The 26,873-nt window shown below is 46.9% G+C and overlaps 1 protein-coding gene and 1 long non-coding RNA gene across 13 annotated transcripts in view; one reads left to right on the top strand and one right to left on the bottom strand.

Annotated features, from left to right (window-relative positions):
* Nucleotides 1-26,750, top strand: part of ST6GAL1 (ST6 beta-galactoside alpha-2,6-sialyltransferase 1) — a 35,558-nt gene extending 8,808 nt beyond the window's left edge. For 6 of the 12 annotated variants that reach the window (XM_075570354.1, XM_075570355.1, XM_075570353.1 and 3 more), the window contains exons 3-9: nt 14,014-14,224; nt 15,199-15,266; nt 15,557-16,208; nt 17,148-17,245; nt 22,303-22,404; nt 24,275-24,449; nt 24,831-26,750. In XM_075570354.1, the coding sequence (XP_075426469.1) occupies nt 15,602-16,208; nt 17,148-17,245; nt 22,303-22,404; nt 24,275-24,449; nt 24,831-25,072 (1,224 nt within the window). In that variant the 5' untranslated portion in view covers nt 14,014-14,224; nt 15,199-15,266; nt 15,557-15,601 and the 3' untranslated portion in view covers nt 25,073-26,750. Of the gene's footprint in view, nt 1-13,185; nt 13,276-13,417; nt 13,560-14,013; nt 14,225-15,198; nt 15,267-15,513; nt 16,209-17,147; nt 17,246-22,302; nt 22,405-24,274; nt 24,450-24,830 lie in introns of those variants that run through there. The other 6 variants (XR_012788008.1, XM_075570361.1, XM_075570360.1 and 3 more) reach the window with 6 other exon arrangements.
* Nucleotides 9,774-16,167, bottom strand: LOC142465915 (uncharacterized). The gene is made up of 3 exons (XR_012788009.1): nt 15,150-16,167; nt 12,330-12,420; nt 9,774-10,695 (listed from the first exon to the last, which is right to left on the bottom strand). It is a non-coding gene; the product is annotated as an uncharacterized LOC142465915 (long non-coding RNA).
* Nucleotides 26,751-26,873: the final 123 nt, after the last annotated feature.

The raw sequence follows: 26,873 nt of genomic DNA, 5'->3' as shown, positions 1-26,873 counted from the left end.
AGCCTCCCTCAGGGGTTCCGCGGCCGCCGGAGGGGGAGAGCTTGGATAACTCCCCCAGCTGTCCCAGGCCTGGCTGCACCCTCACGCAGCAGCAGCTCAATGCTCTTGCTTCTGTAGTCAACTTCCGGCTGACAGGAGACAGAGGAGAATCAGTGCTTGAGCTGGCTCCCTTAAAGACACTGTGTGTGTGTGGGGATGGGGGGGGGGGGGGAAGAGTGTGTGTGTGGGGATGGGGGGGGGGGAAGAGTGTGTGTGTGTGGGGGGGGGGGAGGAGGGAGAGTGTTTGTGGGGGGGGGAGGAGGATAGAGTGTGGGTGTGGGGGGGGAGAGAGGGTGTGTGAGGGGGCGAGTGTGTGTGTGAGAGAGTGTGTGCGTGAGGGGAGAGGGGAGTGTGTGTGTGTCTGAGAGGGGGAGTGTGTGTGTGTGTTTGTGAGGGGGAGGAGGGGAGGGTGTGTGTGTGTGTGGAGGGAGAGTGTGTGTGGGGGGAGGGGGAGTGCGAGTGTGTGTGGGGGGAGGGGGAGTGTGTGTGTGAGAAAGGGGGAGTGTGTGTGGGGGAGGGGGAGTGCGAGTGTGTGTGGGGGGAGGGGGAGTGCGAGTGTGTGTGTGGGGGGAGGGGGAGTGCGTGTGTGAGAAAGGGGGAGTGTGTGTGTTTGTGTAAGTGAGAGGGAAACTGTGTGTGAATGTATAGAAGAGAGAGGGGGAGAGGGAGTGTAAGAGAGAAAGTGTGTGGGAGAGGGAGCATATGGGGGAGAGTGTGGGGGACACAAAAGACAGGGGGTAAGGGGACGAGAGACAGGGGGTAAGGGGACGAGAGACAGGGGGACGGACGAGAGTTGAGGGCCGTGGTTTGAGTACCATCGGCCTTTACCCGTTGGTTGGGCACTCTGGCATGGTTGGCACTTATCGGGTTGCATTATGTATGTTAATAAAAGCCGCAGCCTTTGTACCTCCAGACCTTGTGTGTGTTTATTTATTATATGCATTATTACGGGGATATTTATACACAGAAGTGAGGGGATTCCATCGCAGCCTCCAAGGTCATGTCAATAGGAACGAAAGCAGCGAGAGGGACATATATTATTTACGTGATTTTGTTCTCCATCTCAGCGGTGCGCAAACTGGGGGGATGCAAGACTTTTTTTGGGGGGGGGACGGCTCACTTACATGACGTCACATGAACCACAGGGGGAGAGCAGGCAGGGGGGGCGCGACGCACGAAGTTTACGCACCCCTGCAGTATATCTCACACTATATAAATACTGACACTCACATTTTTATACATATATACATAGTAGCTAGATATAGGTATATATACTTCTATAGATAGAGGTAGGAGGAGATGTTTCTTCTATGTGTGCGCAAACATAAGCAGGCAGGGGGGCGCAGACGGAAAAGTTTACGCACCTCTGTATATACCACAGTTCACTAGTAACTATAGTTTGAAATGTTAATACTGTTAAGTAACGGTCTCTTACTATTAGAAATATAGCACCCTCTTGTGTCCACAGTCACATCAGCAATACCACCCTAACCCACCCCATTAGTAAATACTACAGTAGTGTATAACTACTACTAATTGTACCACTAGGTTGCCAACAGTATAATTTATAATACAATAAATTGATTAACAAGTTGTGTTGTGTAACTGTTGTTATTTTAACGGCTACTTTCCTCTATGGGGTTTATTCTAGTAGCTTCGAGATTCTCATTGCCAAATGGCATGTTTTGCTATGTACAGAAGCTGCGGAATGAAATGTGTGGAAAAAATGGTATTCTCTATTGCAAGTCGCACATTCGAAACCGTTTCTATAAAAAAGTGACAAACTCCACGGTTTACAATGCAAATCAGCCTGATTGTACTTGCTTTAGAAATGGAAATACCTGAAGGTGGTGCTATCTCCCTTCCAGAGCCGGAGGTATTTTGCGTGGAGGAGGAGGCTAACTTCCTAGTTTAACAGTATCTCCAGTTGAATGTGTAGCCAGGTAATCTACTCCTCTTCTTAGCTCAGGGACACCTTCCCTCCCTGCACAGTATCCCAGCCCATGGGTACCATCCCTTCCCTGGGCAGGACATGACCAGTTCCCCGGGAGCTTGAGGCCCCTGGCTAGTCTAGGCTTTTCTTACCCCTTAAAGGGCAAGGCGGGAACAGGACTCACTCAGAGCTGAAGAGAACAGAACCACACTAGGGAGGGGCCCTCACCTTTTATACCTGGAGAGGGGCTAATCCCTCTGCCCCAATATCTAGGCAGACCTAGCTGACATCACAGGCCTAGTCAGCCCACCCCCCTTACATGTGACTCCAAGTGCCAGGCGCCTTCACTTGGCTACTTAGTGTCTCTCTGGTTAGTCATCTCACATGCAGACCCATGTGCAAGAGACTTAACCCTAGCACTGCCAGCACTTACTAGAACTGACAGTACTAGGGCAGGGAAATTTAGTAGACAGGAGCTGCATGGCTACATATACTACATCTGATACAAACTAGTGGAATGGCTGGTGGGTTGGCAGTGGTGGGCGGCTGGGGAGGGGGTGAAGAGAACGGTGCTGTCAGACAGAGCCTGGCTGTAGAAGACTAGCAGCAGATCATCTGAGTCTGCCTGACCTAGGCTAGCAAGCCTAGTATATATAATAAGTAGGGTGACCAAATTTTGAAAATGAAAAACCGGGACACATTTTTTTTTTTTACAGTTTATTTATTGTAGTACACTTATACTTTAAAACAAAGAGGGATAACGACGCCTAATAAGTCCGATTAGGTAGAGTCCTGGATTTCCAGTGGAAATAATTCAAGTTCCAAAGTGATCAGCAATCTCTCGATCTTGAGATGACTGAATGGAACTTCATTCATAGGGAGTAGAACATGAAACGAAAAAACAGAAATTTAGTGTAACACAGCTATGATAATTCATACAGACATTAACTCACAGGACCTACTAACAACACAAACAGGACTAACAAACACAAAGGCAAAGCTAAAAATAAAAATTAGTTTTAATATAACTATAATGTATAAAAGTTGAACAGTAACAGGAAATGCCGGTCCGGTGGAGTAAAACCTGAGTATAACTCACAGGACGGCAGAAGGTAAATAGCAATGAGAGCCAGCAGGACTGGTGAGATGTATCCTCCACGTGCAGAGGGTTTGCAGAGCGTCTAGATCACCGTGTATTCTCCGTATGTCCTGGTTCCCGAAACCGGAAGTGACATCTCCGATTTACTTCCCCGGGTCCTGTGTTTGCCGGGACCGGTAGTGACGTCACCGGACGTGGCGTCGCAGACGGGCGGAACCTCCAACGGAGCCGAAAGGAACGGCTATCCTCACTCCTCTGCCACTCTACACCAAACTGCAGCACTCTGCACAGAACCTGTTTGTCCTTCAATGTCCAAAACAGCCCTACGCGTTTCGTGTGCATGCGCACACTTCTTCAGGGGATAAAAGTGATGTCAGTGATGCCCGGTATATATACTCCCGCCTTCGTTCTGATTGGCCTGTCAATCAAGGCAGTCTTAAAGCAAAACCTACTTGGCACATAATAAAAATCACTGACATTTGATAAGCTTTGCAAAATACATCAACAAAAGACAACAATAAACTAACACAATAAATAAACATAAAGACACATAAGTGCAATACATATACTGTAATAGCATGGTAAATGATGGCAAAAACATTAGTGCAAAGGCAGTACAGTATAGGACCAAAACAGTTAAATGCTAAAAAGGAAAATAAAGTCACAAAAAGGCTCCTAACTCAAAATCTATATTAAGGCCTTTCGGGGAGAGTGTTTGTAACTCATAGATCCAGTATGCCTCACGCATGCTGGATCTTTGTAACCTATTCCCACCTCTTTGGCTAGCTGGAATAGCCTCAATAGCCTGACATTTAAGACCATTGGGGTTTTTGTTATGATGAGTGAGGAAATGATGGGATACGCTATGAGTGACTAGTCCCTTTTTGATGTTGTATATGTGTTCATATACTCTCCTTTGATATGTTCTACCAGTCCTTCCCACATATTGTAGGCCACAAGGACATTGGAGTAAGTATATGACGTAACACGTATGGCAATTAATACATGACTTGATAGGATAATCCTTCTGTGTAACATTTGACTTAAACTTTCTTGCATTACTGCTATATGCACATGCCATGCATTTTGAGCATTTAAAAAAGCCTTTATCTATCTTATCACTTTGTTGTTTCGAATAATTAAGTGGACAACTAGGGGCCAGTTTGGATTTTAAGTTTGTGGCCCTAGTAAATATGATGGTAGGTTTCTCAGGAAGAATTTCAGCCAAGGTGTTGTCCCTCAGGAGAATTGGCCAATACTTGTTAATGATCCGTTTAATCTTTGGCGCCATTTCATTATATAGAGTAAAGAATGGCACCTTATCAAAAAATTTATTTTTCGAATCTTTTTCGAATCATCTCTTTTCAGACTGGTTACCTGTTCTATCACTTCATCCAAAAGATGCTCAGGGTAATTTCTATTGAGGAATTTACACTTCAGTTCCTCAGCCTGAGACGAAAACACCCTAATATCAGAACAATTGCGTCTCAGGCGGAGGAACTGGCCCTTTGGGATGTTTTTTATCCACAGTGGATCACTTATACTTTACTACCATTAGTCCTTGTTACATAGTTTTGTGTGTGTGTGTGTGTGTCGGGTGACCTCACTAAACGAACAAAAAAAAAGCCAGATGTGAATGATTCTGAACCCCTAAACCAGTGTCAGGATGCCCCCTCTTCACAATTTCTAAAGCAGCAATCCCGCCTGGGATCTTACCTGATCCGCAGTCCCTCAAGGCACTATACTGGAGGGGAAGTGTTCCCTACACACTGGTACACACACACTGATACACACACATACACACACTGGTACACACACACACACACACTGGTACACACACACACTGGTACACACACACACACACACACTGATACACACTGATACACACATACACACACTGGTACACACACACACTGGTACACACACACACAAACACTGGTACACACACACTGGTACACACACACACACACACACACACACAGTGGAGAACAGGCAGAGGCATCCATGAGCAGGCGGCTCCCCGCCTCCCCCTGCACCCACCCCCGCACCAAGGGGGAGGAGAGGGGTGGGAGCGCTGGGACGCAGAGGTACAAACTGCCGCCCCCCCTCCCCCGGCGGGCAGTCACGGATTCCCGGGGCAGAATGGGGACACACCGCACAGCCATCACTGCCCGCCCCCGCGCCCTTCTCCCGCACCAAGGGGACCGGGAGGGGGGGAGGGAGCGCCAGGACAGGAGGCAAAGGCACAAAAACCCACCTCCTATCACCCCGGGCGGGCAGAGGGGGGGAGCTAGGAGCGGGAAGGCAGACACACACACCACGTGTGCTCTGCAGAAGGAAGCGGAAGTCCCGTCCCCGGCACCCTCTGACCTGCAGCCAATCCCCTGCGGCCCGGCCGGCATTCTAAGTCCCGCCCCCGGCAACCATTCATTCAACATGGAAAAAACTTACCTGCTCTCGCACGGCATCCTCCTCACTGCCGCCGCCTCGACGCATACCGGGACCGGGGCCAAAACCCGGGACAAATCCGGGACACGCAGGGAACCAGGACAGGACACAAAAAACGGGATTGTCCCGGCAAAAAGAGGACAAATGTCACCCTAATAAGTTAACAAATAACAGCATGTCTAATACCAGTTTTAGTGATTTTAAGAAACATTTGGAAAGTAGATATTTAGGGGCAAGAAGAGGTGGATGTAGTTTAGAAAGCAAGGAGCCATCGGTGACAAGTGGCATGACCACTGGGATTAGGCTCCCCCCCACATACCTTGTGTCATGGGAGGTGGAGTGGTCCGGGGGGTAGGGGATATATGCACCCATGTACCGAGGGGCAGGAATCCCGGTGGGATCACGGCAGGCAAATCTGGAGTGGCACACAAGCTGGCGCATTAGGCCGCCTGCACAGTACCACCCAGCTCAGGACGCAAATGGCCAAAGTCGTCCATCTGCAACCGGAGAAGGATCTTGTGATTGGGGGCCGGAGCGGTACGCAAGCTTGGCCCCCAAGCAGGAGACTGTGCTCGGCTGCATCGTGCCCAGCAGGAGGTAAAAGTGGGGCCCCAGGCCTTATGGCAACAGCTTATTCCTTTGCTCTCCCCTCACTGTAACATCAATGCCCCAGGAAGGCAGCGCAGGGAAATCGGTGGTGGTCCATGGGCCTAGATTAGCTCTGGTAACCACACAAGGGCCTGGGGCTGATGCGGTTCCCATTGGTGTGGCAGCGGTATGAGAGGGGTCTTCACCCGTAGCCGGAGGCAGTTCCATGGACATGAAAGGGTTGTTGGAGCCATGCCTGCCTCTGGCAGTGAGGCAGTGGTAGTGTCATCGAGTCCACACAGTGGTTCCGGTAGGTGCTAGAAAACTTTCTGACATTTGTTTTAAGGACGCATATGCGTGCGTCAGCACCCCATTGGGGTTACATTTACCCGCTGATGTGAAAGAAAAGGTCTGGGGTGGAGTTACATTGAAATACTGTCCATACTGCCAGGCTACAGGGAGGCATTAGTGTGGTCTGGCAAGAAAGGCGAGGCTAGGAAGGAGGACACTGAAATAAGGATATTCCCCCATACTGTATGTTTGCTAATTGACTGTAGGCTTTCTCCATCCTTGCTAGTGTACTTGGTGAGAAAGCTCCCCACCTTAGCTCAGCCCTGTTCCAGTACGAGTACACAATAAGGTTTACACAGCGAACTTACAGCTGGATTGCTCGGTGGTGCTACTACGAGCATTTTTGCCAAAAATGGCTGTCCGCAAGCAAATATTTTGGGACACTAAAAATATGGATTTGTTGATAGGGCTTCTGACGGCCTCCGTTCTCGGGGCGCCTGACAGCGGGTCATCTTCGGAGTTGGCGTCAGGCAATAGGTTAGGGTCACGGCTGGACCTTTAATGTGGGCCAATGTAAAATTAGCAGATGCACATTCCGGCATGAGTGTGCATTTGTGGCGGAGCCCACCCCGCAGGCGAATGCTCCTGCAAGGGCAAGTCCTTGCAGCAGGCTGCTTGGGAAGCAGTTTACGCCAATGAGTATAAGGATGGCGCCCGGATGTTTTTTACCCCAATAAGGGGGCGGCGTAAGTTTAGTAAGTTCCGTTTGCGGGGTTGATTATCTTGCGATTTGACTCAGTAAATGTTCCTTGAGCGGGTTTGGAAGGTTTCTGTGGATCTGGCAGGCTGGGGCTAGTTTAATGGGTTAAATAGCCCCGTTGGTGGCAGCTTGGTTGGGGATAAATGCCGGGTAACCTTGCCAGACAGAGCTTAGTGGTACAGTAATGCCTGCTGGTGGCATGGAGTGGAGAGTGGGTATGGCTCCTTGTGTTTTGGGTACCCGGGGGCTATCTCGCAGTGCAGGATGAATCAGCTGAGCGGCTGGTACTGTGCGATTGCTGGCTTAAGGGGTTTGCAGGTCATTGTTTGAGCGCCATTGGCCTTACCAGTGGGTGTAGCACTCTGGCACCCCCTGCTTTGGTGTATTTCATAATTCCTCTGGACTAATATAACCCTATGTGTGTGTGCTTTATTGGCGGAAATATTTCGGGGGAGGGGACGGAGGAGCAGCATCGCAAGCACTAAAGTCATGATAGCAAGGAGTCATCTGTGACATACAGCATGACTGATAGGGCCAGGCTCCCTGTCCTGGATTGTCTATTTCTGTTTCCCACTGTTCCCCCCCCCCTTTTTGCAGCTCTGCCTGCTAGCCTTTATTTGGAGGTAAGCTTTCCCTGCAGCTATCACTCCTAGTTCAGGTGGGAATGGATACATTTAGATACTTCCCAATTCTCCAGCCTGCCAGAAGTTGCTGTGACAACCCCTTTAATTCCCCTGGCTCAATTGATTTTTCCATACTCCCCTGTCTGTTTTCACAGGTAGCTTAGCCCTGTCCCTATTCCTGTGTGACAAACATTACACACTTCCTTTCTTACCCAAGCAACTGAGTGAGTACTACCATTCTTACCTACTCCCTTGCAAAGCAATCAGTTTGACCGTCCCTTGATACAGAAGCACTTCACATAGAGAAGCACTCTCTACCCACACAACAACACCCACAAGAACCCTTTCATTTCTGTGACTCCCTCAATAAAGTTAAGAACAGACAAAACGACTTGTGCTTTCAAAGGGGGATGAGTTCAGCTATCTGGCCATACTTATATCTACAGTAGCATATACCCTGTGGCTACAGAATAGTCCCTCTCCTCCCTCCCCCTTACCTAGTATCGAGGGAAGGATATATACGTAAGTGCTGAGGGGCAGGAATCATTCCACACACCTGACTGTTTTTATCGCCATAAAGGGGGAGGGGATCAGGGGGACAGGCTGTCGCCGTAAGGCCAGGGCCCTCTCTTACCCTCTGATGGGCTAGTCGTTGTCCCGCTCTGCCTCCTGCAGCCGACACCACATGCTCACAAACCAGGCTGGGTCTCTCTGGGGTCGCGCCACACCGACCCCCTTCACCTGGTTCCCTTCCATCCACGAACGGAGCACTACGTGGTCCTGCCGGGGATGTGGCCAAAGCTATTATCTGCATCACTATACTGGCTACTGCTGGGTCCTGCTATACCCAAATGTTACCTGCACCAGGGACATGGATTAGAGGTCCCATGGATTTATCTTCCCTCTGGCTGAAAATGAACTCCACCTTTACCACAACTTATTTGGCCACTTAAGGGGCTCACACCCTCCTTCAATCCCCTGGGGGCTATTTCAATGGGAAGGAGGGTGAAACAAGGGCAGCAGATGGCCCTCCTCTTACCCACCACAGGTCTTGCCACCAATCGTTTCCTCCTTCCGACGTGGCCCGCTGATGTTGCAGGTCAAGTTTCCTCCGCTTCTAGCCATGCGGGGGGCCTAGCTGCTCCATCTCTCCACCTGGTCTAGAAGAAGGAGGGGGGGGGAGGGGGAGAAGAGGGAAGGGTCAGCCAGGGGGTTGCGGTCATGCAGCACGTCTCTCATGTGCTTTCTTTGTTGCTAAAGGAGACAGAGCTGGCCAGGCAGCCGAATAACAGAGTGGAATTGCTGAAGTCTCCATGGAGGAGAGAATAAACGGATGAATGTGACATATTCACCCGTCTCTAGTGCTGAGCTTTCAGTACCTATAATCTTGCATTTTGTTTATGGCCTTTCAGTTGCTGCAGTTTCACTTAGGAAGTGATGAGTGTGGGTCTATTATTAAAAGCAGAACTGAGCTATTAATATTATATATACAGATGTACAGGGCTTGACAAATCACCCAAAAATCTACTCGCGAGACAAAAAATCTACACGCCACCTAGCCCCACCCTCGCTTTTAAAAAAAGAAATTGAATTAAGTCCTAGTAAGCAAAAAGAAGGCACAGAAGCGCACCAAGGGTCAAGATAAATGTATTAAACATATAAAACAATAGAGTTTGAGCTTGCTGGGTATCTGTGTTAACCTATGTCTCTTTGGAGGCTGTGGCACCTCCCCCCAGAGCTCACTCCTCCTCCTTCACCCTTTTAACTTGGAAGGTCATTTCACTTGCTGCAGGAACAAGACCCATTATGGTTTCCCCTCTCACAGAGGTAAAAGGAAGTGTTCACAGTGTAGTGTAGGACCTGCATTATTTTGATTATACCTTGACGTTGGTATGCAGGCTTATGACGCCTTTGGCCAAAGGGTTAACTAAATAACCAATTATTATTATTGAAGTATTTTACTTTATATGTTTTGTCAATTGGATGCAGCATTGGGCACCCCCTGTCTCTTGTTATATAAAACAATAGCAAGTAGTAACTTACATGTATAATAAAATTGGTCCAGTAGAAGACAGTGCACGGACATCTGGCACAAGTAGGTGGTAGACACAGGGGGTAAACACCGAGGCTCACGGATCAGTCCCGCGCGCTGGGACCAACTGGCTCGGCAAAACTCGGATGGTACTTCCGGGTTGCGTCCTCTCGCGATACCCGTAAGGAGTAGTCCACCGCAATCGCCGTGTCTCTACAGCTCCAGCGCTACTCCCACTCGGAGTTAGCTGGATAGAAACGGCTCAAAGCTCCATGGGGAGGCTTTAAGCTGGACAACTAAGTGTCTAGATGTCTGTGTTTGCACTGAGTGAACTCCGCAACGCGTTTCACACACTCCGGTGCTTCATCAGGCGGTAGTTTGGGACACCTATAGGGGGTCTTAAGTACTATCACTCCACAGTAATTGATGATTAGGGGGCCTTAAGTACTATCACTCCACAGTAATTGATAAGGTAAGTCCTAGTAAGAACTAATTTTTGTCTCTACAAGCGCTGAGCTCTTGTGAGAGTCGCACGAGCATGGCCGTCATTTGCTTTCATTGCATTGAATGCGCCAAGCGCACAGCGCGCTCAGCGGCACTGTGGCCGCAGTCTTAGGATCACTGAGGTGTGGTGGTGGTAGGTGTCTGTGTGTGTGTGAGAGCTGATCCGCAGTGAAGCTGATTCTTGATTAATGGGAAACTACTGTGCTTCTTCACATTGACCAAATGCAGGCAGGTTTGAGAATATAAGTGATTGTTAACAATCCCAAGAGAAGATGAAAGCGTTAATGTCAGCAAATACACAGAGTGCAGGCATTCCCTAGCTGTCTTTTGAGTTGGGGGGTATTCCGATGTCTCCTGTTTGAAGCTTTCTAGTCATATCTGGAACAAAGCAGGTTAGAAATTGTTTTAACGCTAGGGTGACCAGATTTACAAAAAAAAATATTTATAATACAAATGACATCACCAATTGCCCCCTCCCCTTTCTGTCTCTCTGCCCCCCCCCACACACACTATCTCCCCCCATTCCTTCTCTCCAACCTATTTCCTTCATTCTCTCTTCCCCCCTCCCTCCATTCTATCTCCACGCCCTTCCCTCCATTCTCTCTCCCCACTTCCCACCATTCTCTATCCCGACTTCCCTCCATTCTCGCCCCACTTCCCTCCTCTCTCCCCTCTTCTCTCCCTCCTTCCTTCCATTATCTCTCCGCTCATTTGGGAGGTAAGAGGGCGGGCATGGGAGGTAAGAGGGGGGGCATGGGAGGTAGGGGGGGGGCATGGGAGGTAAGAGGGGGGAGCATGGGAGGTAAGAGCCCCCCTCTTACCATGCACCCCTCTTACCTCCCATGGCCCCCCCTCTTACCTCCCAAGCCCCCCCCTCTTACCTTCCATGCCCCCCCTACCTCCCCATGGGAGGTGAGGGGGGGCATGGGAGGTGAGGGGGGGCATGGGAGGTAAGAGAGGGGCCATGGGAGGTAAGAGGGGGGGCATGGGAGGTGAGGGGGACATGGGAGGTAAGAGGGCGGCATGGGAGGTAAGAGGGCGGGCATGGGAGGTAAGGGGGGAGCATGGGAGGTAAGAGGGGGGGCATGGAGGTAAGAAGGGGGGCATGGAGGTAGGAGGGGGGCATGGGAGGTAAGGGGGGCATGGGAGGTAAGAGGGGGGCATGGGAGGTAAGAGGGGGGCATGGGAGGTAAGGGGGGCATGGGAGGTAAGGGGGGCATGGGAGGTAAGAGGGGTGCATGGGAGGTAAGAGGGGGGCATCGGAGGTAAGGGGGGCCATCGGAGGTAAGGGGGGCATTGAGGCAATGGAGCACTACTTACTTGCTCCGTGCAGGATCGTAAAAGGAAGGGTGGGCTTCACTGCGCGAGCTCATATAGAGCCTGGCTGCGCGCCAAAAAAAAGTCCCGGCAGCGCGCCAACACGCGTCAGACCAATCAGGTAGGGGTATTTTGTTTCCCGGTGCGAGCAGGGGGATTAGAAGAGAACCGCGTGCGCTGCTTGGGCGGCCATGACGGATCGCCAGAGGGCAAAATACAGTCGCCCATTGCGACCGGGCGACTGGATTTGTCGAGGGCTGCAGATGTACTGTTCTCGGTGCTGCGATTTGGAGCGGCTAGTGCGGCTGGAGCGTGGTTGCATTGTGGCCACTTTGCGGCTCTCGGCCCAGGGGACAATAAGTTTCCCTGCTTGTGCATGGGACCCCCACTGAGATAATCCTACCGGGCCAGCCACCAGTCTGTAAGAACTGTGCGGAGGGAAGCAGAGAGAACCAGCCGCTCTCTCAGTCTCCCCGCGCAGCTCTTAAAGCAGTTCCCACACTTTTTATTAATTCTTTTCCTACATAGGTTTGAAGCAGGGGGTCTCCGGAGCTGAACCCCCTTAATCTCAGCTCCAGGGTCCCTCCGCTTTCCAAGGTTCCGACCTTCATAGAGGGGGCCAGTATATCCTGCAAGTTTAAATCTCCACATCGCCCCACGTGACCGGGACAATTAAACAGCACCGATATACTGACCTCCGTAGGGGGTGCTGGTATCTCAGGAAGCAGACTGTCCCCGGAGTTGAAATGAATGGGGTTCAGCTCCGGACAACCCCCTGCTTCAAACCTATGTACAAAAAAAAAAAGAATGAATGAAAAAAGCTTAATTATCTTAGTGGATAACTGCTAAGGTAATAAAAGGGTTAACCCCTCCTGCCACTCACCCGCCCTACCCCCAAACAAACATACCTTCCCTCAATCAATATGTGTATTGTGGGATGACGGTGAGTCAAACCCTTATTTATATGTACAGACCTATAGGTCATTATAGAGGGGACTTGAATACATACAGCGAGCTTTTCATGAATATATACATAGAATTTGACAGGCTCAGTCCCTGCCCCAGTGAGCTTACAATTTTGGTGCCTGGCAAATGGAAATGAGTGTCTTTCCTAAAGTCTCAAGGAGCTGACACTGGGGCTTGAACCAGACACCCCAGCTGCTAAGTCAGTGGCATTGTTTTTCCGAGCGTACATTTCTGGTGTGTTCATTAGAAGGCACGATGAGGAACAGCAAAATAAAGCACATAATCTTTCCAAGCAGAGGCAGACACCTCACCCCTGCCGAGCCAATCTCAATCCTGCAGTGATCACTTATAATGTTCGAGATTTCACAGCGGGCCAGTGTTCGGGTCCCTGAAAACATTACACATCGCATTTTATTTGATATATTCTACTATTTACTTGTAACAGAGAAGAAGGAGCTTTAGTTGATGTCTGGGGTCATAGTAGGTTTCTCTGCTTGTTTCTGTCTGGGTAATTTTAGATTTCCTGAACATTTTGGTTTTCTATATCTGTCTATATGAAATTCTTAACTTGGCTTTTCTGAGAGCAGCTGCAGTCAGGCGCTAACTGCAGAGTATGTCTGTGTGAGCTGCTCTGCCACGCAGCGGGTCCCAGAGTAAAGGAAAGCGTTAAAGAAAGTGAGTAAAACAAGAACGTGTGAGAGAGAGACAGAGGGTGAGACAGTCACAGAGAGAGAAAAGGCAGAGAGAGAAAGAACAAGGGTAGAGAGAGTGAGAGATACAGAGGGAAAGTAAGAGAGACAGAGATAAACAGAGAGAGAGAGAGAGAGAGAGAGAGAGAGAGACAGGAACAAAGAGAGAGCAAGAGAGATGTGGAGCCTGCAGAGCAACAATAAGTGCCAGCGAGCCTACGTCTGTGCTTCATATCCTCAATATGTGTCCTGTATCAGATTCTACAGTATGTGCGTGTTCATGTTTTTATTTTTGGGCGTTTATGTGTGTATGTCCATTTGTATGTGCGTGCTAATGTCTGTATGTATATTTGTATGTGCGTGTTCATGTCTATGTCCATTTATATATGCGTATTCCTGTCTGTATGTCCTCTGTGTGTGCATGTTAAAGTCTATATATCAATTTGTATGTGCGTGTTCATATCTGTATGTCCGTTAATATGTGCGTGTTCATGTTTGTATGTGCGTATTCCTGGAATTCCATTTGTATGTGCATGTTCATGTCTGTATGTGTGTGTGTTCCTGTCATTGTCTGTGTATATGTGCGTGTTCCTGTCTGCATGTCCCTTTGTATGTGCATGATCTTATCTGCATTTCCCCCAGGCACTGAAGCAGTTAACATGATGTTCTGCTGCTTGAAGTCAATATTTTAATCTTTTACATTATCCATACCTCTATTTCTCAGGGAAAACGTGACACTGAACAATAGGAGTGAGATTGCTTTCTCTGACTCCACCAAGAGTACATGGATCTTAATATAAAGCTACAAGGTGCATACTGTGGGAAGGAGGACGGTCACTAAAACTGTGGGAAGAAGGACGGTCCCTACACTGCAACATCTCAACTCCAAGTCAAATGAGTGAAGTAACAGTGTATCTGTGCGGCTTCTAACACAGGTAAAGGGTTAACAATTTCTAACGGCTCTTGAAAGAAAAGACATTTATTTGTTGTCTTCTAATGGTTTTAAGCGGTCTACAGTCACCCTTCCTTCTCTATTTTTGTATGTAGTATTTCTCATCTGTCTGTCTGAGATTCAGGTTTCAGGGAGTACATATAACAATATTTTTTTCTTCTTCAGATTTCAAAGCTCTAGTCTCTGTCTTGTCCTGATACCATTTGAAAACGGCAAATGGGAAATTAGAGCATATAGAGCTCCTCAAACCTCAGAGGTCTCTTATTCACGTGGACTGAGCTTTCCAACCCTCATATGTCTGTTCTATACGTGTACTGAGCTTCACAAATCTCACAGGTCTCTTTTTTACCTGTACAGAGCTTCTCAAACATCTCAGGTCTCTTCTGCATGTGTACAGAGATTGTCAGACCTCACAGGTCTCTTCTTCATGTGTATAGAGCTTTCCAAAGCCCACAGGTCTATTCTTCATGTGTACAGAGCATTCCAAACCTCACAGGTCTCTTTTTCACATGTATAGAGCTTTTCAAACCTCACAGGTCCCTTCTTCACATGTATAGTACACTATAATTTCATCTATGAAGAACTGTCATGTTGGTTAATTAAATGTCTATGATTAATGCACATTAATGCACATTAATGCACTATGATATACACTCTTCTTCATGTGTATAGAGCTTTCCAAAGCCCACAGGTCTATTTTTCATGTGTACAGAGCATTCCAAACCTCACAGGTCTCTTCTTCACATGTATAGAGCTTTCCAAACCTCACAGGTCCCTTCTTCACATGTATAGAACACTATCATTTCAGCTATGAAGAACTGTCATGTTGGTTAATTAAATGTCTATGATTACTGAGGTGGAATTAGTAAGAACATGAGAATGCTGAGTGTTTCTGACACAATTTGTACCTCCAGAAGGACAGAAAATAAGTGATTCTTCTGTCCTGTTCCTTCACAGATCCGTCTCTGAAACTCGCCAGTTCCTCAGCATGAATGTAAAGCGGTCCTCCTGCCCGAGCAGACTCTGTAAGTAACAGGCTGAGTGTAATTTCTTATAGTGTCTGATTTTACAGTAACAGGCAGTGAAAGCAGAATCTCCCCTTATTATATTAATATAACCGCACCCTGTAACTTCTCCTATTGCTTCATATAACCACTTTCTGTAACGTCTTTTATTTGCCCATATTCCTGCTCCCTATAACTTCTCCTATTGCTCCACATAACCACTTCCTATAACTCATTCTATTACTCTATTTAACTCTACTCTATATAGCTATACATGGAGCGGATGAGTGATCAAACTCTTCATTCTTTAGGATGATAAAGTCTGCACGGGTCCTTATCTCCCTAATCTTTCCATCATGGCCCGTGGCATTGCTAAAGTTCTTGTCATCTTCTCCGTCTTCCTGTGTACTTTCTACTTCTGCTTCTTGGAACTCTCTGGAATAGTAAAACCCAGCTACAGCTTCCAATTCCGAGTGAGGAAGCCTGCCCGAGGAGGTGACTCCCAGCACGAGTTCTGGAGATGGGGAACAGCAGAGGGCCGGAGGGACACAGTAAATGGAGGCACTGCAGAAAATCCGACAAGGCGCATGGCAGGGCCTGTGAAAGAGAGGAAGAGTGCCCCACGGATACCTGCGGCCAATGTGTGGGATGAGCACATGTCATCCAAGGACTTGTTACCTAGACTGCAGAAGGTGAAGAGGAATTACCAGGCGCTGAACAAATACAACGTGACGTTCCGCGGTAGTCACCGCCACAATCTCAGCTCTCGAGAGCTGCTGTGCGAGCTCAGCACCAGGGTGAAGATGACCACTATCAGCAGCTCTGACCTCCCCCTCAGCGCCTCCGCATGGGGCCAATATCTGCCTACAAGACCCCTGCAGGAGGAGGCCGGGCGCCTGGCACGCTGTGCAGTGGTGTCTTCAGCCGGATCCATGAAATCCTCAGGACTTGGGCTGGAGATCGGTGCGTGGAACAGCTGTATCCTTCCCTGTATACTTATTACGCCACAGCGTGGTGGGATGAGTAAATTATTTTACACCCCTTTCTTGAAGGGGGTACTTGTGAGGCAACGGGTTGACCCATTCAGTGCCACAGACATCCCCTCTGTCTCCCGCTGCTTAGAACATTATACATATGTAACCCCTCTTTATGCAAGCTGTCTGTCTAGCGGTCCTTGTGGGAATCCCTGCGCCTGCTGTTAGGATTTAGATGCTCCCTCCTTCTCTGGGATGAGCCTTGTATCTCTCTTTATTAGTGTTCTACCGGGTCCTAAATTTTCAGAAAACTGGGTAACGGGTACCCGGGCACAAGGAACTCTTTTGCCCGGCCGGGTGCCTAGTTACCCGGGCGGCACTTACCTGCAGGGTGTGGAAGACCACTGCGGAGGGTGAGGAGGACCGCGGCGACATCTGGGAGAAGCAGCAGACGTCCTGGTGGCAGCAGCAGAAGTCCGTGTTCAGCCGGTGGGAGCAGCAGGAATACAGCACACAGCTGATGCCGGTGGGAGCCGGAGAACCATGTGATCGGAGTAGGAGCGTTCCTATTGAACAGCCGGGGAGGAGCCTGCACGTCCAATAGGAAAGCTCCTGCTCTGGTCACATGGTTCTCCGGCTCCCACCAGCGTCAGCTGTGTGCGTTGTTCCTGCTGCTCCCGCCGGCTCAACACGGACTTCTGCTGCTGCCACCAGGACGTCTGCTGCTGCTCCCAGGTGTCACCGCGGTCAAATTCCGTCTCCTCAATAGGATCGCAGCATTTTGTTTTTGCCGGCGTTTGTTAGAATAATCGCGGCCTGAAACCCCCCGAGTGTGACACACTCAGTGACAGCCAGGGACGCAGAGTCAGACTGCAGAGTTTTGTGTCTTTGGCAGGTTGTGTCACCTCCTCTCCTCTTTGCTCTTCAGATTCCCATGATGCCGTTCTGAGGTTTAATGCAGCTCCAACGGTTGGATTTCAGGCTGATGTGGGGTCGAAAACTACTTTCCGTCTCATCAACTCACAGGTGAAAAGATACAGACACATTAGAAATGAATGTCATGTTCCAGGTGACGCTTATGTATGTGTAGCCCCCTTTCCCTATGCCTAAGGGAAACCGCGGGCGACTACGCGTGCTGCTGATACCTATACGCTCACAGGAGGCCCTCTGCTTCTGGGAGCCTAGGGTGAGCTCTCTCTCTCTTAGTGCAGCGCCTCCACCTATGAGGGATCCCAGCATTGGCGGGATGACTCCTCATAGGAACCAATACAGTCAGTAATAAACAATATCACACCAGATGATATGTAACTTGTATTTACTGACACACATAACAATACCATAGGATATTATGTAACAACAATACACAACGCTTGACGTGGTTTTCCCCCACAGTACGGAGGGTGCCTTGGGCACATATACCCCAGTGTCCACACAAGCAGTCCCACCCAAATGTGAGGTAGCGCTACCCCCCCTTGTGATGTGATGGTGCACGATGGTACCTTCCTGGTCTCATGCCAGACCAGGGTATATTGACAGTGTAGGGTGATGCTGTAGTAAGTTCCACGCAGCGGGGCCTCCAACAACTCCTCTCACGCCTTATCCAGGGAGCAGTCCACGGTGATGCGATCTCCAGCCGGATGATCCTTCTTCTCCGCTGCCACGTGCAACCTGATCCCAGGCTGTAGTTTGCCACGTGGCACAGTAGTGCAGCTGTGATTCTAAGGGGAAGGTCCCTACCTAGGGCCTTCCCTTCAACACTCCACTCGTTGGAGGGATCGGGGCCTAACTGGGGCCTTGGGGCAGAGTTCTGACCTAGTCCATGGGCTACTGCTCCCTGGACACTACCTTCTGTCTTGCTGCCTCCGTTAGACTGAGCATGCTGGCTCCTTGTCCCAGAGCATATCCCATTTCTTTTAGGCTGATTCAATCCCATTGGCTGGGTCAGCCCACCTGATCTCCTTCCCCCCCGAGGATTCTGGGGCTCGTAGTCCCGCTTAGTCTGTGCGGAGCCAGTCCAAGATGGCTGCCTGCAAAGCATTCTGGGGATTGTAGTCTCTGTTGTCTTTTGAAGCCATTTAAAGGTGGCTGCCGCTCCGGCCGCAACTGCGCATGTGCGGCAGTCTGAAACGGCCACCGCCACCTCTCCCCACTCGTGCGGAGCTCCGTCTTTGCAACCAAGCAGTTCCCCCTCACCCGAGGTAACAAGGGGAGCTTTGCTACATATGTATGTACTGTATATCTTTATTTATATAGCACCAGCTATGCACATATCGCTTCACAGCAGTAATAAAGGTGACATCATAATATTTGGCCCTTACAATCGAGGAAAATTACTTTTTCACTTACCATGTTTCAGGAGAGGTCCTATGTCAGTGGAGGATGAAGTGTGAAGCGGCGGCAGGAGAAGTTCCACGTCTGCAGATGGTTGAAGATGGACAGCGGGTGGGTGTGCGGCAGCAGGACAGGTCCAAAGTCTGCAGGTGAATGAAGATAAGAAGACAGCGGGCGTGTGGTGGCGGCAGGAGATCACAATAGCAGGAGAGCTGAGCAGGAGCAGAGCGGCATAGGGGAACGGCTTGGGAGGTGCACACTGTAACCGGAAGTCAGACACCGGTCAACTTCCGGTGTTACAGTGTGCACCTCCCAAGCCATTACCCTATGCCACTCTGCTCCTGCTATTATGATCTATTAGCCGCCTCCGCCACCGCACGTCCGCTGTCTTCTTATCTTCATTCACCTGCAGACTTGGGACCTGACCTGCCGCCGCCGCCACCACACTCCGGCCCGCTGTCCATCTTCAACCATCTGCAGACGTGGGACCTCCCCGCTGCCGCCGCACACTTCGTCCTCCGCTGACATGGGACCTCTCCTGAAACATGTTAAGTGAAAAGAGGGGGTTAGTACTGTAGACACTTAAAAACATTTTTTTTTTAATACATCAATTCTAAGACGCACCCCGATTTCAGACATGTGAAAATCGAAAAAAAGGTGCGTCTTAGAATTGAGGAAATAGGGTAACACGTAATGGCAATAAGCGCTTGAGACATAAAAGTAACCTTAGGAAAAAGGAGTATTTGCCCGGAAGAGCTCACAATCTAAGTGGTAAGGTGAATAACGTAGTGTTAAAGCTGCAGTTCAGTCTTTTTTTTTTTTTAATTTATTTTTTTACTTCAATAGTTTTATGTGTGCAATATCTAATTACCTAAAGAACTGTATAGCTGCAGGTCAATTCGTTCTCCATGTACTGTATTGATAGGTCGAAATTTGGTGACATAATTAGTGAAGGGATCTGTTTATATTCTGCTTGTCTGTCAGTGGAAGCTCATGAATATTCATGAGCAATTCTGCACTGACATGTGCTAGAGGGAGGGCAGGGCTGACAAAGGGGTGTGCCAGAGCTTGTGACAGAATATGAAGGGGCAGTACCTTAGTAAATGGCTGTTAAAATAGAATACAAGAAAATTGGTCTTTAAAAGTTGTTTTTTTTTAAAACAGAAAATGCTAAAAGTATTTTTTCTTACTACAGAACTGATTTATTAAAAAAAAACACACATGCAGGATATTGACTGAACTGCAGCTTTAACCCAGTAACCCCGCTTTAATTTTACAGACTGTTAGTAATAATGACATGCAAATTATATGCAAAATAGCTATTATCCCTGACATTGCATATGCACTAAAGTTAGTGTTAGTGGTGCTCAACTCCAGTCCTCAAGATGAACTGGTCAGGTTTTAATGATATCCCAGCTTCAGCACGTGTGGCTCAATCAGTGGCTCAGTTGAATACTGAGCCACTGATTGAGCCACCTGTGTTGGAACAGGGATATCATGAAAACATGACCGGTTGAGGGGTCTTGAGTGCTTGAGTTGAGCCCCCCTGAGTTAGGTCATGTCTAATCCTGGCGTTATACCCATCCAGGAACTGACATTTTTATACATGAGGATTTATGTTAACACAATGAAATAATGATTGCAAAAAGACAATTTGTGGCAAGCAAACATCTAATATGTATAAGAGCCAATGAGTCCTGTATGTCTGTATGTATGTGGAGGAAAGGAGTGGAGACAGTGGTTTAAAAACCGCCCGGGATGTCGGGATCCTCCCTCCGGACTCCTGATGACCCCCCACTCCCCAAACGATTATAGAGGCCCCACTGCAATGAAACAGATTGCCAGGGAGAGAGTGAAACTCTGTAACAGAGTTTCCCTCCTCCATGATGTCATGGGGGCACATGGTCATGCCAACGCGCCAACATGACACAGCGATGTCACGATGACGTGACATCGTGACGTTGCCCGTTTAGTTACACCACTAAGTGGAGCGGGAGAGGAGGGGAGAGAGAGAGGGAGAGAGAGGTGGGGAAGTGTTAAGGTGAGGGAGAGAGAGAGAGAAGATGGGGGAGAGAGAGAGAGGGCATAGAGAAGTTGGGGAAGAGAGAGAAGGTGATGGTCTTTTATTCTAATATATTAACAGTGGCAAGATAAAGTTTGTGAAACTCATAGAATTTTCACATATTTCTAACCTAAAATGTCATGAGATCTTAATCTAAGTCCTAATAATAGATGAAGATAACCTGATCAAACAAATTACACAAAAACATGATACTTTTTCTACATTTATTTATTAACAAATGATTCAATATCCATGTGTGAAAAGTATGTGAACCGTTACATTAAGTACCCCTTGAGCAGCAATGACTTCAACTAAGCGTATCCTGTAACTGCTGGTTATTCGCTCACATCGCTTTTGAGGAATTTTGGCCGATTCCTCCTTACAAAACTGCTTCAACCCAGTGACATTTCAGGGCTTCCTTGCATGGACAGCTCACTTAAGGTCCTGCCACAATATTTCGATGGGGTTTAGTTCTAGACTTTGACTAGGCCATTCTAAAACATGGAATTTCTTCTTCTACAACCATTCTTTTGTAGATCTGCTTGTATATTTTGGATCATTGTCTTGCTCCAAGACCACTGTCACTTCAGCTTCTGTTCACGGATGGACGGCCTGAAATTCTCCTCTCGAAACTTCTGGTACAATGTAGAATTCATGGTTGTGTTATTGATGAAAAGTCATCCAGGTCCTGAGGCAGCAAAGCAGCCCCAAACCATCACACTCCCACCACCATGCTTGACGGTTGGGATGAGGTTCTTCTGTTTGAATGCAGTGTTTGGTTTTTGCGAAACATAACGTTTCTCATTGAGGCCAAAACGTTCTACCTTTGACTCGTCTGTCCAGCGAATATTGTTTCAGAAGTCTTGTGGATCATCTATGTGCTCTTTGGTGAACTTCAGACGGGTAACAATGTTCTTTGTAGAGAGCAGTGGTTTCCTCCTGGCTATCCTTCCATGAACACCATTCTTGTTAAGCCTTTTTCTGATAGTTGAGTCATGAACACTTACTTTAATGAAGGCAAGAGTGCCAGCAGATCTTGTCTGACAGTGGATAGGTGGAGGCCCAAATCCTTAAAAACGGGGTTGTCACCCTTGCTTGACTGATGAGCATCAATAACTTATTTTCTTCGGTCCTCGGAGATTTATTTTGATTGTGGCATTTTTCCACACACCTGTATGGTGAAGACCAAACTCACAAAGATTCTGATCTTTATATAAGATGGGGTCTCCGTAACTTAAGATTAACGATCTGCCTAATTATTTAAACACCTGATTCTAATTATCCCCTTTAATTTAGCTGATAAACCAGGGTTTCATTTACTTTTGCACAAGCCCTGACTCTTAATTACTCATTCTGTGTCTAATTCATACATAATTTTGTTTAAAAAAGATGTGGAATTGGCTAATATAAACCCTATTGGATATTTAAGAAAAGACTAGTTTTCATTCAAGAAGGTGGTCATGGAAAAACTATGGAATTTCCGTAATTATCATTAGGGTTCACAAACTTTTTCTCTCCACTGTCTATTCTCTGGGAGGTTTTCCCGATTCCCAACACTTTCCCTTCACCTCCTCCCGGCTGGTCCTTCCCTTTCTCTGGGGAAATCTTTCTCAGGTTTGTAAGTTATGATATTAAATAACTGACCCATTTTTAGCCTTAACTAACTATGAATCTTTATTGTCCTTTGCAGTTAGTGTCCACAGCCGAACATAAATTCTTGGACGACCCTCTGTATAACTCAGGAATATTACTCATGTGGGATCCTGCTCCATACAATGCAAATCTCCATCAGGTAATGAAATGACACCCTCTGGGATTTCTATCCAGACGTCCCCTCTCCTCTCTGCCCGCACACTGTGGTCACCTCTCATGTTTTATCTTTATATCCTGCGTCAAATATTACAAATGTTTAAAAGAAGCTAGCGACAATACTGCAGTGTAATATTATACAGTGTGACACTATATAAGATACAGTGTGATATTATACAATACAGTGTGATAGTGTAATGCTATACTGTACAGTGTGATATTATACAGTACCGTGTGATAGTGTAATACTATATAATAGAGAGTAATACTATATAATACAGTGTGATAGTGTAATACTATATAATAGAGAGTAATACTATATAATACAGTGTGATAGTGTGATAGTGTAATGCTATACAGTACCGTGTGACACTATATATGATACAGTGTGACACTATATAAGATACAGTGTGATATTATACAATACAGTGTGATAGTGTAATACTATATAATACAGTGTGATAGTGTAATACTATATAATAGAGTAATACTATATAATACAGTGTGATAGTAGCAAAGATGTGCGCTGTCTCAATAGATCCCCTTGATTCACAATAGGTGCTCTCCCTCTGCAGCTTTCACTCTCCCGTGATCCGCGGGGTAGATACGAAACATGCAAACAAAAAGAAAGCACAAAAAGGGAAAAACACAATTAATAAAGATAATAACCTTTATAATAAACGTAAAAATACATACTAAAAATCGTTTACATAAAATAAGGGTTCACATGAACCCACACTGGTGGTGACGTCACCTCGCAGCGGAGAGCGCCCGTGACGACGGGAGCTCGAGAGACTGCGGTGTTTTCCCCTACTTTGCATGGAGTGCGGTCCCTGTTTGAAATCAATGTAAGCTGTGGTAATATCCAGCCTTATCCCAGGACATTTCCACACCACTAGACCTAGGGGCTTTGATTCAGGGTATCCCCGCTAGTACTCTGCAAAGTGTGGGTTCATGTGAATCCTTATTTTATGTAAACGATTTTTAGTATGTATTTTTTAGTTTATTATAAAGGTTATTATCTTTATTAATTGTGTTTTTCCATTTTTGCGCTTTCTTTTTGTTTGCATACAGTGTGATAGTGTAATGCTATACAGTGTGATATTGTACAGTACAGTGTGATAGTAATACTATATAATACATAGTATTACACTATCTATTATAGTGTGATAGTGTAATGCTATACAGTACCGTGTGACACTAAGATACAGTGTGACACTATATAATACAGTGTGATAGTGTAATGCTATACAGTACCGTGTGACACTATATAATACAGTGTGATAGTGTAATGCTATACAGTACCGTGTGACACTATATAATACAGTGTGATAGTGTAATGCTATACAGTACCGTGTGACACTATATAATACAGTGTGATAGTGTAATGCTATACAGTACCGTGTGACACTATATAAGATACAGTGTGACACTATAAGATACAGTGTGATAGTGTAATACTATATAATAGAGAGTAATACTATATAGTACAGTGTGATAGTGTGATAGTATACAGTACTGTGTGATACAGTGTAATATTATACAATATAGTGTGCTACTTAAAAAATTGTGTGCCATTGTCATATTATACAATACAGTGTGATACAGTGCGATATACAATGCAGTGTGATACAGTGCGATATACAATACAGTGTGATACAGTGCGATATACAATGCAGTGTGATACAGTGCGATATACAATGCAGTGTGATACAGTGCGATATACAATGCAGTGCGATATACAATGCAGTGTGATACAATATAATACTATACAAATGTATATTATCACTCTGTAATGTACAGTATCAAACTGTATTTGTGGTATTACATTGTGCGTCTTGTCTCTTTCTCAGTGGTGCAAAAAGCCAGATTTCCAGTTCTTTGAACGGTACAGTGCATATCGCAGGAACAATTCGGAGCAGCCTTTCTACATTCTGCACCCACGTAGTGCATGGCAGCTGTGGGACATAATCCAGGAGAACACGCCAGAGGAGATTCAGCCGGATCCCCCATCCTCTGGCTTACTGGGTCAGTGCTTCATCTGATCGTGTAACAAGAGGTCCCCTCGTCTAAACGTGACACACAGGGTCCCTTCATCTGATTGTATCATACAGGGTCCCTTCATCTGATTGTATCATACATTGTCCCCTCGTCTAAACGTGACACACAGAATCCCCTCATCTAAACGTGACACACAGAATCCCCTCATCTAAACGTGACACACAGAATCCCCTCATCTAAACCTGACACACAGGGTCCCCTCATCTTAATGCGACAGACAGGGTCCATTTATTTGATCGTATCACACAGGGTCCCCTCATCTAATTGTGACACACACACACACACACATTTTAATCTCCCAGAGAGCAGTGATGTCTCCTTTATCTCCCTGTGCTCCTCTCCTCTCAGGGATCCTGCTGATGATGAATCTCTGTGACCAGGTCAACGTTTATGAGTTTCTCCCGTCCAAGCGTCGGACCGACCTGTGTCACTATTACCAGAAGTTTCACGACCGTGCCTGCACGGTGGGGGGGTACCACCCGCTCATGTACGAGAAGAACGTGGTGAAGAGACTCAACCAAGGTGACGATGAGAGCATTTACTACCAAGGAAGAGTGACACTGCCTGGGATCACGGGACTGCAGTGCTAGGTCCGGAGAAAGGAGAGGGGGAACTACCCCACTGGGACTCAAACCAGATTCTCCCACATCAAAGACTAGCACTTAAAGCTTAAATGAGCCATTGTGTGTGGTACAGATGCTGCAGCGACACAGGATGCCTGAATAATTTGACAGAGGACCTCTGACTCATTCTGACCCTTATTGGTCAGTCCCTGCTGTTACTGTATGTTGGATTACCTGTGCTCTGGGACAGGGTCAGATGGGGTCGCTGAGCAGGGCAGGCCGGTATGATCAGGACACGGATTATACCCCTATAGGCCAGCCATGTACAGCAAAGCAATGTACAGTTGAAACTGCCGTTTGAAAAAAAAAAAAAATCCCCATTCAATATGTGCATCAATACAATCTGCACACTGACAAGTGATTAGCTAAGCTGCAGATCGATCCGTTCTCCTGTAATCGACTGTAATAGATTGCTTGCTCAGGGTTCTTTAATTCAGTTCTTGCACAGCATTGTGGGCAATGTGGTTCCTAGAATATGATTGACTGGGCAGTTACTAGGTACAATTGGTTCACTGCTAGAGAGAGGGCGGGGCTCAAGAGCCAGAGTCTATCAGAAGGGGAAGGGGGCTGTCACTTTGGAAATGCTTCCTACATTTGAAACATTAAAAATGTCTCTAAAACATTTTTTTTAAATGCTACAAGTATTTTCTCATAGTACAGAACGGATTTATTTAAAAAAAAACACAGCTAGGATATTGCTTGAACTGCTGCTTTAAAGCATGCCGAGCAATACACTGCAGGACCCTATGACATTGAAATGGTTAATTAAACATGCACTCTGCATGGGAGTCTGAACACTGAATTAAAAAATGGGTCAAAAAGACATTTTTGGACAACTGGGAATGAGGAGTCTGGAGGGCTTCCAGATCCCGGAAAAAACATTGTCTTATGTTTGTTTTACCTATCATTTTTGTTTACACGTTTAACGTAATTAAGTAATTCCATTTCCTACCCTGTGCTTGTATGTTGTTTGCAATCATTGGATTTATAATTCCTTGTGTTGTATTGTATTGTCTTTTTTTGTGTGTCAAATGTGGTGCCAATTGTTGGCGCCATATAGATAATAATATAAATACAAATGGCCCTGCTAATGATGGATAGCCTTTGAAGGATATGTATATACATATATAACATAGATTATAGTGGCACTCCACTAAAATTGGTGTGCTGCCTGGGTCCATGAACTACAAAGGAATTGGGAATAGAATAATAGTGGCAGGCACCCACAGTCTTGTGAAAAAAGTGAAGAGTTTATTACACCGGTCAGTGTTGTGGCTCTCAGGAGAAGGTTGTGGCTCTCTCGGGAGAATGTTGTGGCTCTCTCAGGAGAACGTTGTGGCTCTCTCAGGAGAGCGTTGTGGCTCTCTCAGGAGAACGTTGTGGCTCTCTCAGGAGAACGTTGTGGCTCTCTCAGGAGAACGTTGTGGCTCTCTCAGGAGAACGTTGTGGCTCTCTCAGGAGAACGTTGTGGCTCTCTCAGGAGAGCGTTGTGGCTCTCTCAGGAGAACGCTGATCTGTGTAACTTGTCATTGCTTCACAAGACCTGTAGTGCCTGCTACTATTTACTATGTATGTATGTATGTATACATATATATATATATGATACGAACCAATTCAAAGACCAGTAAAGAGACAGCAGACCGCACGGGGTTAATCCAAAAATATATATTCACAACATCAAATACACGTGTATTTGTATTTGATGTTGTGAATATATATTTTTGGATTAACCCCGTGCGGTCTGCTGTCTCTTTACTGGTCTTTGGAT

This window comes from Ascaphus truei, chromosome 14 (genome assembly GCF_040206685.1).
Source record: "Ascaphus truei isolate aAscTru1 chromosome 14, aAscTru1.hap1, whole genome shotgun sequence".
Lineage (NCBI taxonomy): Eukaryota > Metazoa > Chordata > Amphibia > Anura > Ascaphidae > Ascaphus > Ascaphus truei.
Note: the sequence above shows the minus strand (reverse complement) of the source record. Positions and strands in the feature narration are given on the sequence as shown.